General features: G+C 38.9%; 1 protein-coding gene across 8 annotated transcripts in view; it reads left to right on the forward strand.

Moving 5' to 3' along the window:
• Nucleotides 1-22686, forward strand: part of HAUS3 (HAUS augmin like complex subunit 3) — a 36633-nt gene that overhangs the window by 1873 nt on the left and 12074 nt on the right. For 4 of the 8 annotated variants that reach the window (XM_057546574.1, XM_057546571.1, XM_057546572.1 and 1 more), the window contains exon 3: nucleotides 12659-12803. In XM_057546574.1, coding sequence (XP_057402557.1) covers nucleotides 12659-12803 — 145 coding nt within the window. Of the gene's footprint in view, nucleotides 1-77; nucleotides 1132-2112; nucleotides 2553-4113; nucleotides 4343-10587; nucleotides 11224-12658; nucleotides 12804-14198; nucleotides 14534-22686 lie in introns of those variants that run through there. The other 4 variants (XM_057546568.1, XM_057546570.1, XM_057546575.1 and 1 more) reach the window with 3 other exon arrangements.

A 22686-nucleotide genomic window follows, 5' to 3' on the forward strand; every position in this document is an offset into this window, starting at 1 on the left:
GTGTTTAGCTGTATCATCCTTTCAAAGATATAGTCGCCCTATTTGTGATCTAACACTTGTTTTTTTTTCCCCCCCAGGAGAAATTATTATAGAGTCTAAAAATATCTTTCCCCCTTCTCTGTGGACTTAACGTAAAATTAGTTTTGTGTGTATTTGGATTCGTTTTCTAAATATCAACACTATAAAGCCTTATCAGTTACAAAAAATTTGGGTAGTTAAACCATGAGTTGTGGAAAGGAGTTTGTGGAAACGTTAAAAAAAATTGATTATCCCAAAGCTGATATTCTTAATGGGGAAGATTTTGACTGGTTGTTTGAGACTGTTGAGAATGAATCATTTTTGAAGTGGTTTTGTGGGAATGTGAGTGAACAGAACGTATTATCTGAAGAGGAATTGGAAGCTTTTAGCATTCTTCAGAAATCAGGCAAGCCCATCCTAGAAGGAGCAGCGTTGGATGAAGTTCTTAAAACCTGTAAAACTTCTGATTTGAAGACACCTACCCTGAATGACAAAGAGCTGGAGAAATTAGAGGATGAGGTTCAAACTCTGCAGAAATTAAAGAACCTAAAAATTCAGCGACGTAATAAATGCCAGTTGATGGCTTCGGTAACTAGCCACAAATCTCTGAGGTTAAATGCTAAAGAAGGAGCAGCCAATAAAAAGCTGAAGCAGAGTCAGCGAATTCTAAATGCTGCCAGTACTAAGATCAGTAATGAGCTCCACACTCTTACCGATGGAGTTGCAAAATTACTGGTGTTCTTCAGACATTCGAATTTGGGTCAAGGGACAAATCCACTGGTGTTTTTATCTCAATTTTCATTGGAAAAATATCTAAGCCAAGAAGAGCAAAGCACAGCAGCATTAACCTTATATACCAAAAAACAGTTCTTTCAAGGTGTACATGAAGTAGTTGAAAGTTCAAACGAAGAAAATTTTCAACTTTTAGATATACAAGCACCCTCTATTTGTGATAATCAAGAAGTTCTTGAGGAGAGACGGCTAGAGATGGCTAGGCTGCAGCTGGCATATATTTGTGCTCAACATCAGTTAATTCACTTGAAAGCAAGAAATTTGAGCCTGAAGTCAAGTATAAAATGGGCAGAGGAGAATCTTCATAGCCTCACTAGCAAGGTAAACATGAGAAATGAGACTGGATTCATATTGAAATTGTTGTTGATAATGGAGTAATACTGATAGTAAAGTCTTTAGAAAGGGGCATATAGTAAGGAATCACAGTCTCTTATTTTCTGTTTGTTCAGTGTTTAGTTGTGATCTGTGTCATTGTTTCGTACAAATAGATCTTCATATTAGCCGAGGGCAGAAATAGTAATTATAACCCGACCACATTATCTAGCTCATTTTAAATAAAAGTACTTTTGCATTCTGTGTTGGTTCAGATACAGATGACCCTGACATTTCCTTTTTTATGATGAATGGGTAAAGAGCCTTATTGCTGTGTTACGGGTTTTCTGCCTTGTTTGCGCTGATCAGAGGATGGTGCTAATGAAGTTGGAGATCCAGTTCAGTGGACTGAAACCCTGATTCTTTTCTAAGAATGTACAGATGTATTATAGGTAGCCATCTGCACTCTTGGGAAGCTTGCTTTCTTGGTAATGTAACCACTAGATAGCTGAGTAAAAATATCAGCTTTTCTGAAGCTGAATACCTATAACTGACACAAACTTTGGAATGATGTGTGAAGTCCTGTTATTCTGTAGAAGTGCTAAAGTCAACAGGCAGGCTGGGAGAATAGCTACTGAGATTATTTTAATTTTAAGAAAAACTTAAATAGTATACATTAGCATTCGGTGAGTAGTGTGATTTTTATTAAGACAAACATGACAAGATGTCTGTTTTGTGTCTGGCCAAGATGTCCATTACTGTGTCTAGTATTTTACATGGTAGTAATAGCATTAAAAGTTAGCAGTTCATAATGGCTTTACGGCTTAGTCTACACTTTCTTAAACTGTGATTTTGGCTTCTGCTAATATGAAATAAGTTTTTATTAGTGAGTATGTTATCTGATAACCTAAAATGGAAAGTGAAAATAATTTTAAAACTATTTCAACTTTATACTTAACAGTTTGAAATGTAATTGTTTTCTTTGTGTAGGCTCTTGGCAAAGATATTTTGGATGCTAAAATTTCTAGCTTGAACAGTGAGATTCTGAAACTTGAAGAACAAATCACTCATATAAAAGACAAAATTTTGCCTGCTGTGGTAAAAGAGAATGCCCAGTTATTGAATATGCCAGTTGTAAAGGGAGATTTCGATCTGCAGATTGCTAAACAAGACTATTACACAGCAAGACAAGAGTTAGTTTTAAATCAGTTGATAAAGCAAAAGGCATCATTTGAACTTGTACAATTATCATATGAAATTGAATTGAGAAGGCATTGGGACATATATCGTCAGCTTGAAAACTTGGTTCAAGAACTTAGTCAAAGTAATTTGATGCTGCACCAGCAATTAGAAATGCTGACAGACCCATCAGTATCTCAGCAGATAAATCCAAGGAATACCATTGATACCAAGGATTATTCTACTCATAGGTAGGCTTCATTGTTTCTTTAGTGAATAATTATTTTTCCATTCGTTTTTGTAAAATACTAGAGTTTGAACTAAAATTGTGGACGTTTAAAGAATTCTTTGCACTCCATTTTTGGCCTTTGTATTCTTTTCTTCCACCTTTCTGTTATATTCTTGTATGTTTCTTTTTCCTTTTTAATTTCTTGCTCTCTTTTTCATTTATGTTAAATCTGGAAGTAGCTGGTTTAGAGGTGAGGTTGATGGGTTGGAGGATTGAAAATATACAATACAAGGTCTTTATTCATGTTTGGGCACTATTTATTGATAGATGTTTTTAGATTTGGGGCAGGAGTTTAATTTACAGCAGGAAGTTTGAATACAGCTGGGTGTATAGCAAGTTATTACAGAGCAGAGAATTGACTGCATTTGGAGAAGGCAGCAGTAGAGAGGAGAGAAGACTTCATTTTTGCGTCTAGTCAGGTGAATCAGCAAGAATGAATGCTAGCTTCCAGTCTTTTCTGGATGTCTAAGCAATTGATGGTATGGGGATACTGAAATTGGAGGGCTAAAGTAGTCAAAGGACTCGAAACTCTGGATCCTACTCCTGATTTTTCTCTAGACTAGAAGAAAATCATCTAATATTTTGTGTTCTTATTAATGAAATGAGGGGCATGGATAGGGCTGCCTCACTGCACACTTTCAGAGGTGGCATTGACCTCATGATTCTGTGTAAATGGTGCCCCCTGGAATTGTGTAGTGACATTCCACAAGAACAGAATTAGCCTTAGGCTTGAACCTGTTTTAGGAAACCTGTTGCAACTTGTTAAAATAATTAAAAGAATACATTTTTTTAAAATTCTAGGAAAAAGAGCAGACACTTTTTGTCATAAATATGTAGAAGGTGCTGCCTCACATTTTTCCATTTGTCTCGTAGGATATTTCTGCCATTAATGTTTGAAGTGTTAAAGTGACCTCATGGGTCATTAGGAATTTAATTTGTCAAGCAAATATGAACATGACTGGAGTAGCAAGTTTACTATTACTATTTACGTAGCTCTTTACTGTTTACTTTTTAAAACATTTTACGTTGTTTATATTTTCAGTTTTTCTCTTTTAAGTTTACCACAGTCCTTTAAAATTAGGTAGGTATTAGGATGTGAAAATTAAGTCTCAGAGGTTGACTTGACTTAGGTCTTACGTGGCAGCCAGAACTCAGATCTAGGTCTTCTGTTTCAAGTTCATTGCTGTTTCTACTACATCATAGTTGTGTTCTGTGAAAGAATTGTTTTCTAGGGAGGTATTTCTGAAACGTTTGTTTGAAGTAGGTTAATGGCAGTTAAAGTCAAAAAGAATTTTTTGTCTAAAACTTGGAAGATGGGAAAACCAGGCATTCAGATACAATAATTAGAATACGTATTTCTGTAATGAGGTAGTATTTTAGTTGGAATGTTTTTAGTTGTTTGATTAATATTTATAGATTGTTAGCTTTCCCCAAAGATGCCCCAATATAGTGGATTATAATTTTGAAAACTGTACTACTGACTTGAGAATTTTTTTCTATAATTTTTAATCTTCACATTTTAGGCTTTATCAACTTTTAGAAGGAGAGAATAAGAAAAAAGAATTGTTTATAACCCATGGAAACCTGGAAGAAGTGGCTGAGAAATTAAAACAGGACGTTTCTTTGGTACAAGAGCAGTTAGCAGTATCTGCTCAAGAGCATTCTTTCTTTCTGTCCAAACTAAATAATGATGTGGACATGCTTTGTGATGCTTTGTATCAAGGAGGAAATCAGCTTTTGCTTAGTGATCAGGTGGGTGCTTGCCATAGTAATTAAAAATACTTTAAAAAATAGTGTTTATTGTAAAAGTTGCTAAAGAAAATGTTAACATGAGGAAAATATTACTCCGTATCCCATTGCCCTAATAATAACATTTTCATATCTCATTTTTATCCACATATAAATATATTTTTCAGATAGTTTTGATCAGTGTACACAGAATTTTAAAAAGTTCTGAAATATTTCAGATGTAGAAGGATATGTAATGTTTATGCTAAGAATTAAGAAAAATAAAACCACCCCTGTATTTTTTTCACCCATCTTAGTAAATAGAGGATTGCCCTTATATCTCTAAAATCTTGTGTACACTTAGTAATAGTGTGCTCCTCCTAATAGCATTCCCGTCTCTTCTTCAAGGAGTAACTACTACGCTTAATTTTGTCATTCGCTTTCTTTTATTTATAATACAGACCGTGCGTTATTTAGTTTTGTATGTTTCTGAACTTTATATAGATTGTATTAATGTATTCTTTAGTAACTTGCTTGTTTCTTAATATGATTTTGAGATTCATCCATGTTGATAATTGTAAAGCTATAGCTCATTTATAGTTTTCTCTTTTGTATAGTTAGTATTCTCTTATGTGAAATCCCACAATTATCTGTTCTGTTGACAGACATTTAGATTATTTCCAGTTTTTGCCGTTGTAGATTATACTGCTATGTATAGTCTTGTTGCATGTCTTATAGATGCATGCCTACACACACACACACACACACACACACACACACACTCACTCACATCACTCACTGTCCCCTCACGCAGGCGTGGAATTGCTAGATAACAGGTTCAGTTTTACAGTGTACATCAAACTGATTTCTAAAGGGGTTGTACCGTACTGTACCAGTGGTGTTGAAGAGATGCTATGTATCCATATCCTTTTCATCACATAGCACTGTCTGATTTATAATTTTCTCTCATTCTGTATAGATGTAAAATAGTGTCCCGTTGAGTTTGTAATTTGCATTTCTCTGATGGTTAGGGAGGTTGAACCCCCTTTCAGTAGTTATTTATGTATTTCAGATGCCAGTCCTTTGTCAGTGATGTGTGTTATGTATATTTGCTCCCTATTTGTGGCTTGTTTTTTTCTTTTTACTGTTTCCTGTTAGTTTATTTTTGGCTTTTTTTTTTTTTTGAGATTTTAACGTCATGTCATTTATCACTCTTATGGTTTACCCTTAACATCATAATGATAGTCCCCGTTACTTTATCTTAAAGTTATGCTGTTCAAGTTCAGTTCTTTAATCCACCAAGAGTTTATTTTTATGTATGACATGAGCGGTAGAGTTCTAATTTTATTTTTATTTTTTCCCTATGAATAACCAAATTGTCCCATCACCATTTAATGAGGCATACAAATTTAAAATCAGTATCTTTCTGGTGAAGGGACCCTCTTACATTATGAGATAAAGGATCCTTAAATGCCTTCTGCCTTCATGTATGTTTTGTTAGATATTTTGGGCACCACCACTTCTGAACCATAAATGAGTTCAAACTCTGTTTTCGGAGGACCCAGGTGATTCCTATTGGGGCTGTAATTCTAACCAAGGGCTCTTCCATCTCTGGCCATCCTGATCTTAAGATTGTTGGTGTCCTTTGAGTCCTTAGTTTATTATGAAGAGAGTCTCTCCTGTTTGACTTCCCACCTTCTGTGGACCTTGGACTTTGATTTTTCTCCCACTCATCTTGTGAGTCTCAGGAATCATGGATTCCTATTTTCCAAGATTGGCAATTGAGTAAAGCACCTCCTGGGCTCCCTTACCAATCTGTATTGTTTTATGGACTTGTAGTTTCTTTTAATGTCTTGTTATCGCTTTGTTGCTTTTAGGAAGCTTTTGTTTTGTTTGACTCTTTAAGTACTTCATTTCACCTTTCACATTTTTTCCTATGGAAGAATTGATCTGAGTAACTAGCTTACTTTTCTTGAAATAAGAAGGCTTATGATTAGTTTTTTTAAATAATTTTTTTTACTGTGGTAAAATACACAAAATGTAACATTTACAATTTTAACCATTTTAAAGTGTGCAATTCAGTGACATTAAATACATTCACAGTGTCGTGCAACTGTGACACCATACATTTTCCAGAACTTTTTCCTCATCCCAAATGGGCCAATCTCTGTGCCTGTTAAATATTAACTCGCCATTCCTCCTTCCCCCCATCCCTGGTAACTCTATTCCAGTTTCTGTCTCTATGAATTTGCCTACTTTAGGTACTTAATGTAAGTAGAATTGTATAATATTTGTCCTTTTGTGTTTGGCTTATTTTAGCATAATGTCCTTAAGTATCATCCATATTGCATGAGGTGTGAGAATTTTATTCCTTTTTGAGGCTGAGTATTCCATCGTGTGTATACATCACATTTTATCTGTTCATCTGTTTAATAGACACTTGGGTTGTTTACACCTTTTGGCTGTTGTGAATAATGCTGCTGTGAACATTGTTGTACAAGAATTTGAGTCCCTGTTTTCATTCCTTTTGGGTCTATACCTAGGAGTGGATGCTGAGTCATGTGTTAAGTCTGTGTTTAACTTTCTGAGGAACTGCCGAACATTTCCACAGCAGCTGCACCAGGGTTCCAGTTTCTCCATGTCCTCGCCTACACTTGTTACTTTCCCTTTTTACAAAATATATAACAGTCATCCTAATGGATGTGAAGTGATATTTGTGATTAGTTTTTTAAAGTCTCCTATTAGTGATTTTTATTTTCTTGATCTTTTAAACAATTATGTAAAAATCCCATGATGGTGGATTTGAAAATTGCTCCTTGTAGTTCTGTCGGTTTTTTCTTTATATTTGAGTTTATTTTGTAAGTTACATCCAAATTTAAAATTGCAGTGAATTATTCTGGTAGACTTAAATTGCAGTGAATTGAACCATTGAGCATTATATAATGACCCTGTATTGTGCTTTTTGTCTTAATATTCTCTTGTCTGATATTAATATTCCTATGCTATCTTTCTTTTGGTTAGTATTTGCAAGGTGGATGCTTTTTTCCTTTACTTAATGTATCTTTCATGTTCTTCCTTTATACTTAGCATTATGAAACAGACATTTCCATGCTAAACGATATTAATTTTTAATATTTATAATACTCTTGATTTAATTACTGTGTCATAATTTGTGTAACCAGTCCACCATTTTCAGGTATTTTGATAGTCTTCATTTTTTTCTTATGTTTGCTCTTGAATGAGATCATGTATATCTTGTGTATATAGCTTTTTGTTGTTGGATACTTTCCCTTTTTTTTTTGATACATTCATTTGGATGAACTCTTAGAAGTAGAATTATTGGATTTCTTGGGTATACACATTATTTTTTGGCCTTTGATACTGCCATATTGCTTTTCAAAGGAGTTGTACCGACTTACAATGCCACCAGCACTATTAAATGTCTGCTAGACACCACTTATCATATGATACACCATAATTTCATGAATTTCTAAGAAAGAAAAAACTTTTTCAATTAAACTGACACAGTACTTCCTTATTTAGAATTTTTATTTCATGCCTATTAGAAGATACCTTTTAGGTGTGGGTAGGCATAGGTTTTTATCATAGCACTTTCGAATATACATTAAAAGGGAAAAAGCCAATTAAAATGGTTAAGGTGTTTCTAAAGCTTCACATTTAGTGTCCACTTCTATGTTATTTCTTGACTCAAAGTACTTTTAATATTTTTCCACATTATACATTAAGAATGTTGGTGATAGCAGAAAACTTAATAACCTGATTTTAAAATGGGCTAAGGACTGGAATAGACATTTCTCCAGAGAAGACATACAGATGGCCAACAGGTTTATGAGTAGATGTTCGATTATCTAATTATCAGGGAAATGCAAATCAGAACCACAGTGAGATAACACCTTACGCCTGTTAGGATGACTGTTATCAAAAACCAAAAGACTAGGATTGGTGAGGATTTGGGGAAGTTGGAACCCTTGTCCATTTTTGGTGGGCATGCAAAATGGTGCAGCTGCTGTGGAAAACAGTATGGAATTTCCTCAAAAAATTTAAAAATAGAATTACTGTTATGATCCTGTAATCCTACTTCTGGGTATATATCCAAAGGAAATGAAAACAGGATATTAAAGAGATGTCTGCACTCACATGTTCATCACAGCACTTACTCATAATAGCTAAGCTGTGGAAACAACCTAAAAGTCCATCATGGAGGAATGAATAAAGAAAATATAGTATACACATACAATGGAATATTATTCAACCTTAAAAAAAGAGAACTGCAAAATGCCACAACGTGGGTGAACCTTGAGGAGATTATGCTAAGTGAAATAAGCCAGTCACGAAGAAATAGTGCATGATTCCACTTATATGAGCTATCTAAAATAGATTTATTAGAAGCACAGAGTAGAATGGTGGTTGCCAGGGATGGGAAATTGTTGATCAACAGGTATAAAGTTTCAGTTATGCAAAATGAACAAGTTCTAGCAATCTGCTATACAACATTGTGCCTGTAGTTAACAATACCATATTGTACTCCTGAATTTAAGAGGGGAGATCTCATGTTATGTGTTCTTACCGCAATAAAAAATTTTAAAAATATATTGGTGAGGGAATTCCTTGGCGGTCCAGTGGTTAGGACTCGGCGCTTCCACTTCAGGCGGCACAGGTTCAGTCCCTGGTTGGGAGAACTAAGATCCTGCAAGCCTTGCGGCATGGCAAAAAATAAAATATTGGTGATAAAGTGCTTCTAATGAGTGGTCAATAACAGTTACATGATGCTCTTGATTGTACAGTGCATGTTGATTTCAGTTATATTAAAATGTGAAAGATTCCATCCTAGAATCACTAAAATATGGTGATTTCACTATAATGTCATTGGGTATCATTATTTAATGTTTTTCCCTATCCCAGTGAGGTATAAAGTGTCATCCATATGAATTTTAACTTGCATTTTTATTAATGAAGTTGAATATTTTTCAGTATTTGTAGGAGTATTATTTTAGTAACTGTTAAGACCTTTAGTACTGAAACTAAAGGTGAGATGTTTCTCATTGTATTCGAGTTTACAGTTTTTCCTCAAAGAGAGACCGCTTAATGTGGATATTACTTGATTTTTTTTTTTTTTTAATGTAGTTAGTTTAAGAAGTACTCTCTGGAACTGGCTTTTATGACAGGTGTGAAGCTGTTGTTCATGAATTTGTATATTAGAATCACCAAGGAGCCTGTTGATAGGTAGCTTCTGGCCCTGTTGCAGAGTGATTTAGTGTGGAATGAGGTGCAGGAATCTATTCTTAACAAACTCCCCCAGGTGATTACCATGCTGTGGACCATGCTGAGAGGCTGTGGAAGGTTGAGGTGTAGTTACAGCTACAGATTTTCTGCGAACCTCTTTGGTAATACTGGCTGAAAAATTATAGGAGTAGAATACATGACTAGAAAGCCATGGAAACTTGTTAATAAACTGCTTTTAATGTTAAGAAGTGAGGAATTTCAGTTATTAAATGTGAAGGGTCCAGCATGTCTAGGTTTTTGAGAAGAATTACATGGTTAAGTCAGGATTGTTGAATGTCACATACAGTTCCATCTTCTGTAACAATGTGAAAAAAGAAAAATGAGATTTTTGTTAAGGTAATTCTTTTATATTGGTAATTGCTTCATTTCAAGGTTTTCTCAGTACCTGTGATGTCTAGAGTAAACAGCTTAGGCTAAAACAAGGTTTGATTACTTGAGCAGAATGTAAGTTCCATGAAGGAAATGGTGCTCATTCTTCTATTTGTAGACTCTTAAAACAGTGCTTGGTGCGTGGTGGGCGTTCAGTAATATTTGTTGAATGTATGAATATGCAGAAAAGTTTACATATCAAGTACTCTTCAGGGAGTAGGAGTTTGCTTTGAATCACTTAAAATTGCCTATAGGAAGTTGTTGCAATGGATCTTATCAATACATAGACTTTTTACTAATCCTGCTATGGATTTTTTTTTTTTTTTGCCCGGGGCCCACGGCATGTGGGATCTTAATTCCCTGACCAGGGATGGAACCCCCGCCCCCCTGCAGTGGAAGCTCAGGGTCTTAACCACTGGACCACCAGGGAAGTGTACCCCCTGCTATGGATTTTTAATTGAGGTTCATTTATTGTTGAGATTGTGGGAATAATCATTATATCATTTAGATTCTTCTTATGTAAATTACATTTTAAATTTATAATTGATAGTATGAATAGAGCTCTTGAATTAAAAGCATTATTATTTTCCTTTTAGGAGTTAATGGAGCAGTTTCATCAAGTTGAATCTCAACTAAATAAGCTAAATCATCTTCTTACTGATATTCTTGCTGATGTGAAGACAAAAAGAAAAATTTTGGCATCTAATAAACTGCATCAAATGGAAAGAGAATTATATGTATATTTTTTAAAAGATGAAGATTATCTGAAAGATATTGTGGAGAATTTAGAAAACCAGTCAAAGATTAAGGCTGTTGGTCTTGAAGATTGAAAATGAAATATTTACTGCACGTGCTGTGTTTTAATGTTTTATATATTAGGAGGAGAATATAGCTAATAAACACTATGAAAATTTTAAATTCGAGGTCAATGGAACATTTCATTTAATGAATTCAAGTATTATATCAATTTGGTTTATTATATGTTTGTTCAAAGTACCAGTGCTTTTTATGACTTGAACATTTGCTTGGTGGCACTTAGTCCTGGTAACTTTTAAGTTATAGGGAAAAAGCATTATTATATAATGCAAATATTTTTTACAGAGTTAATTGTATCTCTCATTTTATTTTTTTAGAGATAGAAATTTCTGCTGTTAAATATTTTACAAATTTGTAGGACTTTGAATCAGCATTGTTAAAGCTGTAGACCTTAATAAATGGAATAGTTAAGTCTCCTCATATTTGTCTATGAAGTAAAATTCTGCCACTCAAACTGTATTCACCCATAATTCCCTGCTGTAGACTTCGAGACTATTTTAATGTTCCTACTTGTACCACAAAGAATGTCAAGTCTCCATTGGCCATTGCTCATTTTAGCGGTTGGGTCCTAGGGATTCAACATTTCTGCAGGACAGATGTCAGCAGTGCTTTGACTTCAGTCTGACTTACATATAATGAATGACTTTCAAATGAAATTTCAAAATTCCATAGAAGTGGTTGCTCAGATGTATAACACTATTTTAATCAATTTCTTAGGAGTGAAAATACCTAAGTGTTGGATTCTATTGGTTGGGATACAAGTGTAGTATTTGGACAATTAGAAATTATTTTAAGAGTTGAGGTAAAATAATTTGAAGTAGCTTATTTATCAGTTATTACATCAAATGATTCTTGAGTGCCAGGTTTATATGTGACCTCTGTTACATACTAAGTAAGCTTTATGGAGAAAAGAGAAGATTTAGACACTACCTTCAAGAAATATTACTGCTCCAAAAATGTATTACCTGCTTGTAATGTGGAATGTCTGTCTAAAAACTTCACATTTTAGGTGATCTTTATGGAGTTTTTTAGCTACAACCATCAGAAAATGGGTATGCTTAGGTGACATATGGGCCTTGACAATTTTGAACAAATATGTTTTGCTAATTATTGTATTTGTACATTTTTCAAAATTTGTATTTGTTAAGTAGATGTTAATATGCTTGAAAAATTTGTAGCAATAAGTTTTGCCTAAGATTTTGTTATTAACTCCTCACAGGTAATCTTTGTTTGTTCCTGTTTTTCCCTCTGCCCTACCTTGGAATTGAGAATTTACTTGAAATTTTTCTCCTCTCCAGTAATGTGGGAAAATGTCACCTGGTTTTCTGGTTCATGAAACAGCAAATTCTGTTTAGATTAGTGCCAAATACATTAGATGTATTACCAGCTACTCGATTTGTACTGTCCCTTCTAGACCTTCACCTGCTCAGCCCAGGAGGCCAGTACAGCCCAGCAGTGCAAGTGAAAGGATGTCAGGTTATGTGTCTGTCATAATAACCCAAGACAGTTAAAAATAATTTTTATGTTACTAGATCTGTATGTTTGAAGATTATAATTAAGCCATTTGTTTCAAACCTCAAGAAGTAGGAAATATTTGAGTAGATTGCTTGCTTCAAGATTGGAGATACGTTCTTTACTTTGTTGTCTATTTACCATAATACCCAGTTGAGCCTCTAAATGTTTCACTTCTTACTATCTTATCTGTATTATGGGGACAATTAATACCTATTTCCTGTAGTGGTGAATATAGTAATTTTTATGAATGTCTCTACATAAAATTTTTTACATGACTTTTTCTTATTTTGAAGTCTCAAAATTAATATATGGGTATTATGTTTATCTTATGTTTAGGATTTTATGAAAATGGAAAATTACGAGGCATTTGTAGGCTTTGACCTCTGTAAGATACCACTCTCCAGTGTTGCTCAGAAGATTATGTCTGCTATGCATTCAGGTGATTTAGTGGAGTCTAAGGATTGGAGAGAGAGTGAAAAGAGTGAGTAATTTTTATGAACCTTCATATTTTTTGTTACCTTGAGTCTTAATTATTCTTAAGACTAAGTTTTGAAAATCATTGACCTTAAAAATGAAACAGTTATTTTACCTGCAAAAATGGGTTTACTCGAGAATAGCAGAGAACTGGAATTTGGGACAAGCATGCTATACAAAGGCCAAAGGCAAGTCTAACAAAGGAGAGGAACATTATTTTATAGAGAAAAAGGTGGTTGTTGGCAGGGGTTGTTTTGAATCACAGTCCATTGGAGAAAAGTGAGAGTTCAGAGTGCTGCTGGTTTCTGGCCGAGTTGCTGGGGAAGTGGATTTCTTGTAGGAGATGCCCTGTACATCTTTTCCTGTGGGGACCTGTAATTGATTCTTTCCTGTTGATTCTTCCTCCTGCTGACTTTGAGTGGTACTGCATGAGAGCTCCCCCTTCTGGCCTCCCAACTCCATTTTAGTGAGCCTTCTCCTTATTAATTTTCACAAAACGAAATGTAGCAGAGTTTTTCTATAGAACTTTTTACTGTGTAGGGAAGTTCCTGCCTACAAACAGTCCAGCTTCCCCTTGTTTTACTCTCATTCAGTGATGACTGAGCTTCTGCTCACTAAATTTTATATTCTCTTAGCCCTTACTGCTTTGAAAATGTGACACTCTCTTCGTTGTTTCAGGCATTTCTGCCAAACATTCCCTTAGAATCTGGATCAGCTGTTTAAGTAACTTCAAAAGAGATGGGCCCTTTCATAGTGCCTGTTTCTAAACCCTTAGCTCTCAGGTGATTGAACCTGTATTTGCGTATTTGTGGTGGACAGGAGAAGTGTTCTTGACAGTATGTGTATTATACCGCTGTAGAAATGTATAAACTGTTACGTGACAAAGATCAGTGGACCTGTGTACATATGTTTATGACATATGATATAATAGTAAAGGCAGTGACATGCTCACAAGTGTAACTGAAATAGTTGGAATACCAGGTGGTTTTTTTTGTTTGTTTTACTAGCAAAGCAGTTTTTATTTTAAATTGTAAGTCTGGACCAATAATTTGTTTTTCTCTTCTACAGAGTAGGTTATGAGTGAGATATAATTAATTATATTGAGATGAAATAATTGAGAAGTATTAACAAATAGTGCAAAAGGTGTTACAAATGCAGTTTGTCGATTAAGATACAGTAACGCTTAACATTTCAGTCTATTCATATTCAGGCATCTGTTGTCCTTGTTATGGAAGTCAGTAACGAAGAGTAAGAATTTTGGGGTATGGACTACATACCTAGCAATTGATAGTGTTTTAGGGGGAATGTTGGTGCTGGGGGAAGTAGTAAAGTTAACATCAAACGTCAAAGAGCCGGGACTTCCCTAGTGGCACAGTGGTTAAGAATCTGCCTGCCAATGCAGGGGACATGGGTTCGATCCCTGGTCTGGGAAGATCCCACATGCCGCAGAACAACTAAGCCCATATGCCACAACTGCTGAGCACACGTGCCACAACTGTTGAAGCCCACGTGCCTAGAGCTTGTGCTCTGCAACAAGAGAAGCCACTGCAATGAGAAGCCCGCGCACTGCAACGAAGAGTAGCCCCCGCTCGCCACAACTAGAGAAAGCCCGCGTGCAGCAACGAAGACCCAACACAGCCAAAAATAAAGAAATTAATTAATTTTAAAAAAATCAAAGAGCCTTTTCCTTTATTCTGTATACTTGCTTTCCAAAATAAAAGAGCAGTGTGCACTTGACAGAGTTCGAAATATGCTTACCTTCAAAAACTGATAAAATAATAAAATGCCTCTGGAAGCAGTAATGTGAGTCTCTTGAGAAAAATGTATGGCAATCAGCCCCTGCCATGAACTGTCTTGTCATGCTCTTAAAATACCCTGTTAAAATCCTAGTTTTCATAAATTTATTGAGAAGATAAGGTACTTTCTGTCAAGTGTTCGTGGATTTGGAAAAAGTGGAATTTTCACAAAGATTATATCTGTTCCTGTGTCACACTCTTTACTATGAACTTAGTTAAAACAACACACATTTGTTACCTCATAGTTGCTGTGGGTCAGGAGCCTGGGCACAGCTTAGCTGGGTTCTCTGCAAGGCTGCAGTGCAGGTGCCAGTCAGGGCTGGGGGCTCATCTGAGGCTCGAAATGGGAAGCATTTGCTTGTAAGCTCACATGGTTGTGGGCAGAGTTCAGCCCCTTGTAGGCTCTTGGACTGAGGGTCTCGGTTCTTGGTGATGGTTGGCTAGAAGCCACCCTCAGTTCGTTTCCACGTGATTCTTTCCATAGGCAGCTTTACGTTATTGGAGCTTGCTTTTTCAAAGCTGGTAAGAGAGTGTCCCTGGCAAGACTGACATTACATTCTTATGTAAGGTAGTCACATTCTGTCACCGTTGCTGTATTCTTTTGGGTAGAAGTAAGTCCCACCCACACAAGGGGTTACACAAGGGCATGAATACTAGAAGGCAGGGGTAGTGGGACCACCTTAGAGTCTGTCTGCCACACAGTCCCACCCGTTTTATTCTTATTTCATATAAATCTGAGTTAAAGTTGGATTGCTGGTGGGTTGTTGGTGAATGAATGATGCTGAACCTGAATTGATTCCCGGACTCTTGTCACATGCTGAGCTGTTATGTCAAATCCTTCTCTCTTATAAATAAAATCGTAGATCAGCATTTCATTTCTGAAACCCCATTTCATACTAGATAAATAGCGAAATTGAACTCAGAAATCAATGGAAATAAACTACAAATATTTGCTTTTACAAAAATGTATTAAGTAGGGGCTTCCCTGGTGGCGCAGTGGTTGAGAATCTGCCTGCCAATGCAGGGGACATGGGTTCGAGCCCTGGTCTGGGAAGAACGCACATGCCGCGGAGTGACTAGGCCCGTGAGCCACAATTGCTGAGCCTGCGCATCTGGAGCCTGTGCTCCACAACAAGAGAGGCTGCGATAGTGAGAGGCCCGCGCACCGCGATGAAGAGTGGCCCCCACTTGCCGCAACTAGAGAAAGCCCTCACAGAAACGAAGACCCAACACAGCCATAAATAAATAAATAAATAAATAAATAATTTTTAAAAATGTATTAAGTAAAACCAAACAATGCTATATGTCACTTTGGAATCTAATTTTCTGATCTGCTAGGCTGACTGAGGTATACACACCCACTAAGGATTGGACAGTGTGTATTTCCTTGCAGCAGGGTTGGTCTTTATTTAAAAACCCTTTGCTGTGAAAAAAAGATGCAAAAGCTTAAAATACAGCTTAATGAGTTAATATAAAGGGGACATCATGTAACTGCCACGTACATTGCCAATATCTCAAAATTTCCTTCTCAAAACTCTTCCTGCTCAAAGGTAACCATTATGCTGACTTTCATGGCAGCCACTTGCCACCTTAATCATATGAGGGTGTTTTACATTGCTCCAAAGGCCTTTTTGGCAGAGATGACTTGTCCGCCACACCGGAGTCCATCCATCCTCCTCGGAGGCATGACAGCAGATGACGTGACTCAGTGTCCTTGCAGCCAGGTGTGGCCAAGTGGCAGGTTCCTGTCAGCAGGGTGTGCTGTTGCCAGGGCAGTCCCGAAGACACCTGACTTGCTTCCCAGCTGGCCTCTTTCCTTCCATCCAGTTGGAACCTGAAACGACTCCTTTCCAACCTGCAAATGATAACAGTGTCATAGAAGACTGTGGATCAACGTGCTGGAGGGACCCCGGGTCCAGAGTGACTTCATGAAACAGCTGCTCCACCAGCTGAGACCACTCACCTCAGAACAAGAGAGAGAAAAAAACTTTTGTGGTTTAAACCATTGTATGGGTGGGTCTTCTGTGACTGTGGCTTAGCTTTTTACCTTAGCTCTTACACCTTTAAACTAGATTCAGAATTGGGTTCATCTGACTTGTATTTACATTGTCATTTTAGTGTTCAGTAATGCCACTGAAAGTCTTTGGGAAATACTGGGGGAGGAAGATTTTTCATGGTGATTTCAAGGTTGTCAGCTGGCCTGGTGCTATGTAGAACATTATGCATTTGATTAAGCACATTTTTATTAGACTACATCTCTGTATTTTGCCTAAGTACATATAGAAATCAAGTAGCGTTTTCTCGTACACATTTATCCAAAATTGTTTTTAACTTGATAGAGCTTAGGGGTGAATATAGTTTTTTTCTAGTAAAATAAGAATAGTTTTACAGACATTACATATTTTTTTTAAAGGGCCATTTATTTAATTTAATTTAATTTATTTATTTAATTTTTGGCTGCGTTGGGTCTTTGTTGCCACACGTGGACTTTCTCTAGTTGTGGTGAGTAGGGGCTTCTCTTGTTGTGGAGCATGGGCTCTAGGCACACGGGCTTCAGTAGTTGTGGCGTGTGGGCTCAGTAGTTGTGGCCCGTGGGCTCTAGAGCACAGGCTCAGTAGTTGTGACGCACGGGCTTAGTTGCTCCATGGCATGTGGGATCTTCCCAGACCAGGGCTCGAACCCGTGTCCCCTGCATTAGCAGGCGGATTCTTAACCACTGCACCAAGAGGGAAGCCCAGACATTACAAATTAATACAGGTGTAAGGCTCCTCAAGATAAATGTTGTCAAAATCCAATTCATTAATGTGAAGTGTGTCTTTATTCCCACCATCTAGTGGAAATCTTTGCAATTTCAAGGACAGATAACATAAAGCTAAATGACAAAATAGATTTATTTTGATTATATTCATTCTGGTCAAGAATAATGTGGATAAACATTTTTATTTCTATCAAATAAACATAAAATCCTTATGTCCAGTCACTTAGCAAACCCTGCCAGGTGTTGGATTCCAATTCCCATGGCTGTAATTCAAGCCTTCATTCCTTCTCACTTGAAAATTTGCAGAAGTTTCCTAATTGCTGTTTGCCGTCAATTTATTGCCACTTTGCTCCTGCCTTTGCACTGTCGCTGGGATTAGCTCAGCTCTTGTCCTTGCTCTCTGCAGAATTTATCTGTAGAAACATCCCCATGTGTTCCTACAGGGCAGCCTGGCCCTTGCCTGCCCTCTAAGTCTTAATGTCCCATCACTTTCCCTCTCTTTATGCCCCATTCAGATTTTTTTTAATTAATTAATTTTACAGCAGGTCCTTTTTGGTTATCTGTTTTAAATACAGCAGTGTGTACATGTCAATCCCAAACTCCCAATCTGTCTCTCCCCCCACCACTCTTACCCCCAGTACCCAAGGCAATCTACAGACTTGATGCAATCCCTCTCAAATTACCAATGGCATTTTTCACAGAACTAGATCAAAAAATCTTAAAATTCGTATAGAGACACAAAAGACCCTGAATAGCCAAGGCAATCTTGAGAAAGAAAAACGCAGCTGGAGGAATCAGGCTCCCTGACTTCAGACTATGCTACAGAGCTACAGTCATCAAAACAGTATGGTACTGGCACAAAAACAGAAATATAGATCAAAGGAACAGGATAGAAGGCCCAGAAATAAACCCATGCGCCTGTGGTCAATTAATCTATGACAAAGGAGGCAAGACTATACAATGGAGGAAAGATAGTGTCTTCAATAGATGGTGCTGGGAAAACTGGACAGCTACATGTAAAAGGATGAAACTAGAATATTCTTTAACACCATACACAAAAATAAACTCAAAGTGGATTAAAGACCTAAATGTAAGACTAGATACTATAAAACTTAGAGGAAGACATAAGCAGGGCACTCTTTGACATAAACTATGGCAATATCTTTTCTGATCCTTCTCCCAGAGTAATGGAAATAAAAACAAAAATAAACAAATAGGACCTAATTAAACTCAAGAGCTTTTTGCACAGCAAAGGAAGCCACAAACAAAACAAAAAGACAACCCACAGAATGGGAGAAAATGTTTGCAAATGATGCAACCGACAAGGGATTAGTTCCCGTTCAGATTTGACTCTAACTTCCAGACATGCGTCGTTTCCTGGCTTCATCCTCTACTTACCTTTTCTTTCTCTCCGTACACGACTCTGAGTGGTGAAACCATAGCATTTTACAAAGTTCTGCTCAAATGATACTTCATTACCAGAATGCCTTATTGGAAGTAAACTGCGTTTGATTCATTTGCAACTCAGTTTAGAGAATTTCCTGTGATGTAGTTTTGGGTTATTTGCATAATGCTTTAACTCTTGGTATGTTTTGAGCTTTTTGAAGGCAGGCAAAGGTGGTCTCATCTTTGATGCTGCCACAGGTGGGTTGATCTGTGAATTCAGCTCTTACCGATTTGTAAGAGCTTTCTACAGACGTATAAAACATATATGAAGGACTTTACTATTTCATTACTTATGTTGTATTTTCCTCAACATTTTGGGGGGTCTTTTTTTGTTTGTACTACTTCAGAAAAAGTTTTGTGTTTTTTTTTGTTTTAAGTAGAAAAACCAAAAACAAAGTCCATAGTCCCACATTAAAAAAAAAAATTCTGGGGCTTCCCTGGTGGCGCAGTGGTTGAGAATCTGCCTGCCAATGCAGGGGACACGGGTTCGAGCCCTGGTCTGGGAAGATCCCACATGCCGTGGAGCAGCTGGGCCCATGAGCCACAATTACTGAGCCTGCGCGTCTGGAGCCTGTGCTCCGCAACAAGAGAGGCCGCGATAGTGAGAGGCCCGCGCACCGCGATGAAGAGTGGCCCCCGCTTGCCACAACTAGAGAAAGCCCTTGCACAGAAACGAAGACCCAACACAGCCATAAATAAATAAATAAATAAAAGCTTTAAAAAAAAAAAAAAATTCTGGGCGGGAGACTTATATGGTGGCCCAGTGGTTAAGAATCCACCTGCCAATGCAGGGGACATGGGTTCAAGCCCTGGTCCGGGAAGATCCCACATGCCGCGGAGCAACTAAACCCGTGTGCTGCAACTACTGAGCCTGCGCTCTAGAGCCCGCGAGCCACAACTCCTGAGCCTGCGTGCCACAACTACTGAAGCCCGCGCGCCTGGAGCCTGTGCTCCACAACAAGAGAAGCCACCACAGTGAGAAGCCCGTGCACTGCAACAAAGAGTAGCCCCCGCTCGCTGCAACTAGAGAAAGCCCATGTGCAGCAATGGAGACCCAAAGCAGCCAAAAATAAATAAATAAATTTATTAAAAAAACTTTTTTTTTTTTTTACATATTCTTAAACACACACACACACACACACACACACACACACACAGTGAAAGGGTTTATATGTACATTGTTTTCTTAGTTCAGGCTTTTTCTTTGTTGCAACCTCTCCCCTTATTGCTTCCCCATGTTAACAACTTAGCGTATGCCTTTTATGTTTTTGTTTCCATGACAGTAATTATAGCTTGTGTGTGTGTGGCTATGTTGTGCCACCCAGACCTCCGCCTCCTTGGATGGGATTGGCTGAGGGCTTTGTTGCAACTGTATCACATTTGAGCTTCCCCTGCCTCAGTCCTTCTGCTCCCCAAGAGCGTCCCCAAGTAAACGTTTGCAGGAAAAGCTCCGTCTGGTCCCCAGGGAACTTGATCTGTGCAGTTGGTGTCAGTAGTGGTCTGAGAAAGCAGACATGGCATTTTGGAGTTTGGTCACCCTTAGGCGGGCTGGCACTGATGACTTCATCACAAGTTGTAGGTGAAATACGGATGGCAGCGGTGCAATTAAAGCTTTTACTAGGGGTGGCTGCTCTGGCATACCAGTGCAAGCAGCTGTGCAAGCTGCTGGGCAAGACTATGTATTTGAAAAGAATAGGGCAATGGAAGAGAATGGCATTGGTGGCTGTGGCTGGGTCCTTTGGAAAAAGACAAAGGCCAAGGGTGGTTAATTAGCAATTAAAGGGTAAATGTGATAGCCAGAGGGCTCACCTGCTAGCCTGTGAAGAGACCACCTGCAGTCACAGGCCCCCCAGCCTAGTAAGGCTGGTAGAACTCCAGAGGAGGTTGGATGCTCAGCCCTGGCGGGTGTTCTACCTCAAGGTCAGGGCCTTGAGCAGGAAGAGGGACCTGACCCTGAGATGCAGGATGGGGACGTCTCGATTGGTGCATTCGAGTCTTGAATCCCAGGTACTTCTGGGACCTGCAGAAGTAGCTACTCCTCTCTGTTAAAGGCCAGCCCCCTTCTCTCTACCCGCCAGTCCCCCAGCTTGAAGACAGTGCAAGAGGGTTCTATCTTGAGAAATAACACATCCTCCCTCAGGAACTGCCACCTCCTCTTTTGGCCATTAAGTCACTACATAACCTGGCCAAGAGGTACCAGGGCCTGTTAAGGGAGTGGATGAGACACGGGCTGGTCAGGGAACAGAAACCCTATAGTCATTGGAACAGGGAAAGTTTAAAGCATTATTAACTAGTAATGGGATTAGCTGACAAGAAGTAAAGAAAACTGAAGATTACAATAAAAGCAGATGCAGGGAGCATCTACCTGCAGCAGTGTCGAAGGAAAGAACAAAACTGGAATGACCTGGCCAGGTGACGTCCACCAGCCTCTGTCATCTGTTGTCCCTGTACAGGCAACTTGGGCTCTTTAATGGAGTGACCATGGGGCTGGGGCGGAGGCTACGTGTGTGCCCAACAGCATGGCGCTCCCACTCACCAGGGCCGATCTCGCCGTTGCCTCTGTTGAAGTTCCAATGACACACTGAACTCTGGGTCCCCAATAGTACTGAACTTTGAGAACAGTCACTTGGGGGCTAGTTGGCAATACTGGACCCCTTGTGCCCCCAAAGGTGCCGTGATTCGTCTTGACTGGAATCCACATGTATTCCAGGCACAGGTTTGCCTTTCCCATACGCAGGGCCTCAGTGAGCTCCGTAATACAAGTCTCACAGAGCATTCGATCCACTGACACAGAATCCTGCATAGCATCGCCCTGGATATAGAGACCCACTTTACAGCAAAGGAGCTGCAGTGGGCACATGATCGTGGGACCCACAGGTTCTGTCACAGCCACACACCCAGAAATGCCAGCCCAACAGAGTGGTGGAGTGGTGGGTAGCAGGCTGAGCTCGGGTGGCCTCCAGGCTGCAGTATACACTGTACATCAGTGACCATTGCAGGATGCAGTGTCCCCAGTATAGATAATTAAGGGCTCAGGGAACCAAAAGGTGGCAGTGGGAGTGGCCCCGCTTACCATCACTCCCAGCGCCCCTCCCAATAAATTTGTGTTTCTCTCTCCCGACACCTCTGGGTTCTGCAGGTTTAGTCTTGACTCCCCAGGGGAAACCCACCAGGGGCAAAGGAAGAGTACTGTTCGATTTCAAGCTATAGCTGCTGCACAGTCATTTCAAGTTCCGTACTCCAGGAGACTGGCAGGCAAGCGAGGTACTCTCCATCCTGCTAGGGGTGACCTGTTCACCAGAGGTCAGGGCTGCCGTTACGTAATGGGGCAGGAAAACATCTACGTGGCACCCAAGTGATGTGATTGGACACCTCTTGGTCCTCTGACCAAATTTGCTGGTAAATGCAGTGGCCATGGCCTGAGAAGGGCATGGTGACCAGGGATTTACACCCCTCAGGGATGAGGGTTTGGGTCACGATCAGGCAAGCTACCTAGACCAGCAGAGGTGCCAAGCCAGAGTGAGGGAACCTCAGAATGGGTAGTAGAGGGAGGTGAATAGCATTTGTAGCTTTGAGACCAGCTGCAGGACAAGGACAGGCAGTTCACCCCATTAACCTTCCTTTTAAGTTCCCTCAGGAAGAGGCCCAGCAGAGTCCCGAAGGAACTGCTCCCAGAACATATCTGAGCTGCACAGTGTAGTGAACCGTAGGCAGGACTGTAGTGAACGCTGTGGGTGCCCCGAGCCCCCCATTCATCACCCCAGCTGCTGCTCACCACACAGCCCCTCCTGATGGTTGCCTCAGCTGCAAAGAGCTTCTTTGCCCAAGGGCACGCCCCTTTCCCAGGAGCAACCAGGTAGTGACTGGTGGGTGCTGGGGAATAAAGGCTC

This window comes from Balaenoptera acutorostrata, chromosome 5 (genome assembly GCF_949987535.1).
Source record: "Balaenoptera acutorostrata chromosome 5, mBalAcu1.1, whole genome shotgun sequence".
NCBI lineage: Eukaryota > Metazoa > Chordata > Mammalia > Artiodactyla > Balaenopteridae > Balaenoptera > Balaenoptera acutorostrata.